The following is a 7,817-nucleotide window of genomic DNA, read 5'->3' as shown; positions in this document are numbered from 1 at the left end:
CAGAACATCCTACCCAACAACTGTAGCATATACATTCTATTCATCAGTGCATCGAACTTTCTCCAAGATAGACCATATGATAGGCCACAGAACAAGCCTCAGTAAATTTAAGAAAATTGAAATTATATCAAGCACTCTCTAAGACCACAGTGAAATTAAGCCGGCAACCAACACCAAAAGGAACCTTCAAAACCATACAAATAATGGAAACTAAATAAGCTGCTCCTGAATGATCACTGGGTCAAAATGAAATCAAGATGGAAATTTTAAAATTCTTAGAACTGAACAACAATAGTGACACAATCTATCAAAACATCTTGGATGCAGCAAAGGTGGTGCTAAGAGGAAAACTCATAGCCCTAAATGCCTACATCAAAAAGTCTGAAAGAACACAGACAATCTAAGGTCACACCTCAAGGAACTAGAGAAACAAGAACAAACCAAACCCAAATCCAGCAGAAGAAAGGAAATAACCAAGAGCAGAGCAGAACTAAATGAATTTGAAACAGAAAAAAAAAATAGAAAAGATAAATGAAACAAAAAGCTGATTCTTTGAAAAGGTAAATAAAATTTGATACACTATTAGCAAGATTAACCAAGGAAAGAAGAGAGAAAATCCAAATAAGCTTGATTAGAAATGAAACGGGAGATATTACAACAGATGTCACAGAAATACAAAAGACCATTTAAGGCTACTACAAACACCTTTATGTGCATAAACTAGAAAAGTTAGGGAAGATGGTAAATTTCTGGAAAGATACAACCCTCCCAGCTTAGGAAGAATTACAATACCTTGAATTCTAGAATACCTAGAATCAGGAAGAATTAGATACCTTGAACAGACCAATAACAATCGGCAAGATTTAAACAGTAACAAAAAATTACAAACAAAAGAAAGTCCAGGATGAGAGGGACTCACAGCTGAGTTCTACCAGACATTCAAAGAACAGGTACCAATCCTATTGATACCATTCCATAAGATAAAGAGGGAATCCTCCCTATGTCATTCTATGAAGACAGTATCACCCTAATACCAAAACCAGGAAAGAAAATAACCAAAAAAAAGCAAATTTTAGACCATTATCCCTGATAAACATAAATGCAAAAATCCTTAACAAAATACTAGCTAACCAAATCCAACAACATATCAAAAAGATAATCCACCATGACAAGTGGGTTTCATACCAGGGATGCAGGGATGGTTTAACATATGCAAGTCAATAAAAGTGATACATCACATAAACAAAATTAAAAACAAAAATCACATGATCTCAATATATACAGAAAAAGCATTTGACAAAATCCAGCATCACTTTATAATTAAAACTCTCAGCAAAATTGGCATACAGGGGACATACTTCATTATAATAAAATCCATCTATGACAAACCCACAGCCAATATAATAGTGAGTGGGGAAAAGTTGAAAGGATTCCCTCTAAGAACTGGACCAAGATTAGGATGGCCACTCTCACCCACTCCTCTTCAACATAGTACTGGAAGTCTTAGCCAGAGCAATCAGACAAGAGAAAAAAATAAAGGGCATCCAAATCAGTAAAGAGGAAGTCAAACTGTCGCTGTTTGCTGATAATACAATTGTTTACCTAGAAAACACTAAAGACTCCTCCATAAGGCTCCCAGAACTGATAAAAGAACTACCCTGAGGCCAGGTGTGGTGGCTCATTTCTGTAATCCCAACACTTTGGTAGGCTGAGGCAGGAGGATCACTTGAGCCCAAGAGTTTGAGATCAGCCTTGGCAACATACTGAGAGTCTGTCTCTACAAAAAAATGAAAAATATTAGCCAGGCATGGTGTCACACACCTGTAGTCTCAGCTACTTGAGAGGCTGAAGTGGGAAGATCAATTGAGTCTAGGAAGTCGAGACTGCAGTGAGCCAAGTATTGTACCATTTCAGCCTAGGCAACAGAGCAAGACCCTATCACAAACCAAAAAAGTACTGAGGCTGGGTAATTTATAAAGAAAAGAAGTTTTGTTTGACTCATGATTAAGCAGGCTATACAAGCATGGCACCAGCATCTATTCAGCTTCTTCTGAGGAAGCTTTTACAGCAAAAGTGAAAGTACAGCAGGTGTGTCACATGGTGGTGACAGAGAGAACAAGAGAGGAGGTGCCAGGTTCCTTTAAATCACCAGCTCTTCCATGAACTAATAGAGAACTTATTCATTACTGCAGGGAGGACACCAAGCCATTCATGAGGGATCCACCCCCATGAACCAAACAACTCCCACTACACCCCACCTTAAACATATTTCAGCATAAGATTTGGAGGGGACAAAACTCCAAACCATAGCACTAAAGATAGAAAATACTGATGCAGGAGCTCGATCCAAAGATTTTTATTTAATTTGTCTGCCATAATATCTGGATATCAGGAGGTTTTTTCTTTTTTACTATGTGACTCTAGCCAAAGAAAGTGTTAAACAGCCCCCCAGGTGTTTCTAATGACTGGCCTATACCATTGCTATTCACGTGTCCTGTGAACCAGCAAGATCAGCATTACCTAAGTGCTTGTTAGAAAATCACTCTCTCAGGTCCCAACCTGCTGAATCAGACGCTGCAATTTAACAAGATGTCCAGGTGATTCATATGCACATTAAAATTTGAGAACTCCTAGAACAGACTTTCATTGAATCTCAGTTTCACTTACAAGCTGCCCCAGTAGCCATCAGTGAAGATTTTCTCCTTGCTCATCCTTGCCAACTTTTCCTAGGAGGCATCTTTGAAGAAGTAGATTAAGAGGATCCAAGGAAGAAATCCCAATTTTTCAGGAGAAAAACAAAAGTCCAATTAATTTTTTTTAACTGAAGCTAAATCTATTTCTAATTTGCACTAGTTTCAAATTCTCCACTGTTAGAAAGCGAAATGAGTGGAAACTGACAATTTGACTAAATTTGTCGATTAAATGACTTCTCTACATAAACAATTTTGAAATTCCTTGCACATTAATTACACATCATCAAGGTCACTCAAGGCAGCTCCTTCCCAATACCAACCACGTGGTCTTTACAGTGAAAGACTTCGAGAAAATTTAGTGAATTTAATTTTTAAGTGACCAGTAGAATATAGTGTTCTGTTCCTCTATGTTAAAGCACTTCATTTAGGCTACAGAGAAAAGATGTGTTCATCAATAGTCTCAGTTTCAGAATTAGAGTCATAGGCAAAACTACCATTTATTTCACTGATTCCCACAGATGATTCCTTAATGGAATGCAATCTCTTTGCAATAGAAAGCCTCCTGCAATGTGTCTGTAATTCCTGTAATTCCACTGGCTCCTCTGCTTCCCTAATTCTAGCCAATATACTAGAATTAATAATATATATATATATATATCTACAAGCTAATATACTGAATTCTAGGTGAGCCCCCAGTGCTGGAAAGAGAATGCACTCCAGGGAAACGGGTAAGCCACTGAGACCACACGGGGAGAAACACAGGGCTTTACAGTAATCCCTGAGAGAAAACATAGATTTAACACTGACAGAGTTAAACCTCAGCAAATCCTGACAAAAGCCTCTAGGGTCTCCAGGAATGAAGGAAGGGCAATAAACCACATATAATGCCCTCAGCTGGAGTTTTCCTCATCAGAGCCAGTGAAGTGGAGATGCTTGATGCTGAAGTTATGCTCAGCTCTGCTATGCCCACCACTCTCTCCAAGCTGAACCAGAAAAGCCATCATTGTGGGTAAGAAACCACTGCTATGATCTACTACGGAGTCTCTTTGACTTTATAAACCTGATTAGGCACTGTTTCTCTGCAAAGACTCAAAGGAGGCAGTATAATAGTATAGTATAAAAGTTCCATATGTGAATCCAGGACATTCATTGGGTAAAAAGTCATGCCCCTCTCTAAGCCTCATTTGTAAAATGAAGTTAGATTATTATACCATTTCTTCTAATTCTATGATTTTATGGTTATTAACAACCATCTTTCTGAAAACAATCTTACTTTCCAGCAGTTACCAGGTGGTATGTTCCTTCTCTCAGAATACCTGGGAAGACAATATACTAAGTGAGGGGCATTCGAAAGAAGGCTATCAAATCAAGCTATCACACTTAGGGTGGGTGGATTGGTGGGTTGATTAGTTGGTTGGTAGTTTCTTGTACTGGAAAGGAATACAGTACATGAAAAAGCTGGTCTCAGCCGGGCGCAGTGGCTCACGCCTGTAATCCCAAGACTTTGGGAGGCCGAGGCAGGCGGATCACCAGGTCAGGAGATCGAGACCATCCTGGCTAACATGGTGAAACCCCATCTCTACTAAAAATACAAAAAATTAGCCGGGTGTGGTGGCGGGCGCCTGCAGTCCCAGCTACTCGGGAGGCTGAGGCAGGAGAATGGCATGAACCCAGGAGGCAGAGCTTGCAGGAAGCCGAGACTGCGCCACTGCACTCCAGCCTGGGCGACAGAGCAAGACTCCGTCTCAAAAAAAAGAAAGAAAGAAAGAAAGAGCTAGTCTCCCAGGATTGTAGCTCAAACAATGATATATCTCAAAAAACAGGAGAAACAGTATGTTTGTGGCATAAAATAATGAATATTCCATTCTAATTACCTAACTATTCCCAGATAGCATTTTGGAGACTTTGGAGGGTGGTGTTATATAGAACTTTGTGGAATCTGTTTATTCCATCAATACGAAAATTCTGAAATTGATTACTCGGGTGTTTCTATTAAGCTCTCCACCATCTGATCACTCCATTACTTATCTATATTTCTCCAAGGCTTCAGGAAAAACAATGTTGCTGCTAATAAAGCACTTACAGAGAAGGGTAGTAGAAAAGATGAAATGTAGTGTAAAGTTGTCAGTGTATAATAGAGAATGTCCTAAACTGTTACTCTCATCAAGCAGGCATTCAGAACAAAGGGCAGGGAGACTCAAATCTCACAATTCTGGTTCCCAATTTAAATCTGAGCCTGGACTTGTTCTCTGACCAGTGTATAGCAGAGAAAGGGATTTATTTATGCTTTATAAATAACAATCTGGAAATCACCTATTGAGCACCTTATTCAAGGACGACTATAAACACATGTATTTTACAATCACTGTTGATTGCAAAGCTGCAAAATTTTAGAACTCAGATACTCCAAATTTCCCTTTTTATGCATCCTTAAAGACTACCAAAGAACTAGTGATGTTGAAGTTCAAATCTTTGTTCCCAAGACTACCTGATCCTTCCTTCAAATTCTGTGTTCTTTGTTGCCCTTCACATTTGTCTTTTTACATTTCTGACAAAGTTATGGCTGGTGACCTGCAATACACAAGACAAGAGATCTGAACTTAACAAGAAACTCAATAATGAAACTATCTTTTTTTTTTTTTTTTTTTTTGAGGTGGTGTCTTGCTCTGTCACCCAGGCTGGAGTGCAGTGATATGATCTCGGCTCACTGCAACCTCCACCTCATGAGTTCAAGCAGTTTTTCCGCTTGGCCTCCCAAGTAGCTGGGATTACAGGCACGTGCCACCACATCCAGCTAATTTTTGTATTTTTAGTAGAGATGGGGTTTTGCCATGTTGGCCAAGCTGGTCTCGAACTCCTGACCTTGGCAATCTGCTCACCTTGGCCTCTCAAATTGCTGGAATTACAGGCATAAGACATTATGCCCAGCCAAAACTACCATTTTTTTAAGGCTTAATCAGCAAATTTTAAGTATTAATCAAGTATAAGATTACTGTTGTTTAAACACATTTGTATATTTTATTTAATTCTTAAATACATAATCTTGTTGCTACTGAAAAGTACATACGTAGTCAAATATTTGAAAGGGTCCTTACCTTCCTTTCAGTAACCAATATTCTAATAGATAAGATTGTAGATAAAACCCCATTTGACCTCAGATTCTTTTAGAGAATCCCTTTGTTTTCATGACCGAAAAAGCTCACTAAATAAACTAAATTTTTGTATTGAAAACATCATTTTCTTTATTTCATCTATATGGTATCTGATTACAAAAAGTAAGATAGTTCCTTTTTGTATAATATGTGTAAAAAACATAAAAATAAATACTGCAGATGTTTTTAAAATATTATCATGGAGTTGTATCTCCATGCAGCAGTCAATCTATTTTGTTTTGTTGTCAAAGATCTAACCCAATTTTACATCAGTTATCCTCAAAATATTTTTTCTAACAAGTTGGGCTAAATAAGAGAAAATTGATGAGCTCGTGCTAGAAAATCCATAATCAACATTGGAAAAACAAATCAAAAGCTGAAAAGGTCTTCTCAAGCATCCAAGGAAAAGAAAGAAAATACATTTGTCTGGTTCTGCCACTAGTGTTGAAATTCTAGCTGCATTGGATGGTATCGGATTCTAGCAAAATAACACTGAGACTTAGAACCACAATCAGTTCAAAATATAGTAGGACGTATTCTCACCTGATCTCAGAATGTCTTGTGTATTTTCCTGTATAGCTCAAGTTCTCGTCTCGATAAAGTCCTTGAGATATGTAGCAAGCAATTGGATTATACTCCAAGAGACTTGGATTACACTCATGTCTTTCTTCTTCATAGATTTAAGACCCATGAACAGGTCAGTAACACACGTCATGACAGAGTTTATTCTCCTGGGATTCCCTGGTTGCTGGAAGATTCAGATTTTCCTCTTCTCATTGTTTTTGGTGATTTATCTCTTGACCTTGCTGGGAAATGGAGCCATCATCTATGCAGTGAGATGCAACCCACAACTACACACCCCCATGTACTTTTTGCTGGGAAACTTTGCCTTCCTTGAGATCTGGTATGTGTCCTCCACTGTTCCTAACATGCTAGCCAACATTCTCTCCAAGACCAAGGCCATCTCATTTTCTGGGTGCTTCCTCCAGTTCTATTTCTTCTTTTCACTGGGAACATCTGAATGTCTCTTTCTGGCAGTAATGGCTTATGATCGATACCTGGCCATCTGCCACCCACTGCAGTACCCCGCCATCATGACCGGAAGGTTCTGTGGTAAGCTGGTGTCTTTCTGTTGGCTCATTGGATTCCTTGGATACCCAATTCCCATTTTCTTCATCTCCCAACTCCCCTTCTGTGGTCCTAATATCATTGATCACTTCCTGTGTGACATGGACCCATTGATGGCTCTATCCTGTGCTCCAGCTCCCATAACTGAATGTATTTTCTATACTCAGAGCTCCCTTGTTCTGTTTTTCACTAGTATATACATTCTTCGATCCTATATCCTGTTGCTAAGAGCTGTTTTTCAGGTCCCTTCTGCAGCTGGTCGGAGAAAAGCCTTCTCTACCTGTGGTTCTCATTTGGTTGTCGTATCTCTTTTCTATGGGACAGTCATGGTAATGTATGTAAGTCCTACATATGGCATCCAAACTTTATGGCAGAAGATCCTCACACTGGTATATTCAGTAATGACTCCTCTTTTTAATCCTCTGATCTATAGTCTTCGTAATAAGGACATGAAACTCGCTCTGAGAAATGTCCTGTTTAGAATGAGAGTTCATCAAAATTCGTGAGCCAAAGATGTGCCATATTTATAAGTTCTAATGAAGAACAAGGTTGAGATGTTGTCAGTTCTTTAGCAGTCTTTTAGTCCTCAGTCTGAGTAATTGGAGGTTGTATATTTTACCTGGAAGTGTACCCAGCTGAAATACGTTTTCAACACTGACTCTTTAAACCTTAATTAACTGGTCGACATCCACTAAAAAGTTTTCAAAGCCTGTCTTTATTAGAATGATAAAATGGAATTGCCATGTGAGATGCCCTCCTGCTGTCATGCCCCATGGTTCACCATTGTATAACTTCTTCCTCATAGCAACAAGACAATAAACCCAACTTTGTTCAATTGCAGGTA

General features: G+C 38.8%; 1 protein-coding gene across 1 annotated transcript; it reads left to right on the top strand.

The window, feature by feature from the left end:
* Window positions 1-6,457: 6,457 nt before the first annotated feature.
* On the top strand, window positions 6,458-7,527 carry LOC104673113 (olfactory receptor 11H4). The gene has a single exon (XM_010377043.2). The coding sequence runs from the start codon at window positions 6,505-6,507 to the stop codon at window positions 7,477-7,479; it is 975 nt and encodes a 324-aa protein (XP_010375345.2). The 5' UTR covers window positions 6,458-6,504; the 3' UTR covers window positions 7,480-7,527.
* Window positions 7,528-7,817: the final 290 nt, after the last annotated feature.

Source organism: Rhinopithecus roxellana, chromosome 5, assembly GCF_007565055.1.
Source record: "Rhinopithecus roxellana isolate Shanxi Qingling chromosome 5, ASM756505v1, whole genome shotgun sequence".
NCBI lineage: Eukaryota > Metazoa > Chordata > Mammalia > Primates > Cercopithecidae > Rhinopithecus > Rhinopithecus roxellana.
This window is presented reverse-complemented; position numbering and strand designations above follow the sequence as displayed.

Coding starts and splice junctions, on each gene's coding strand:
- LOC104673113 (XM_010377043.2), top strand. CDS start 6,505: ATGTCTTTCTTCTTCATAGATTTAAGACCCATGAACAGGTCAGTAACA.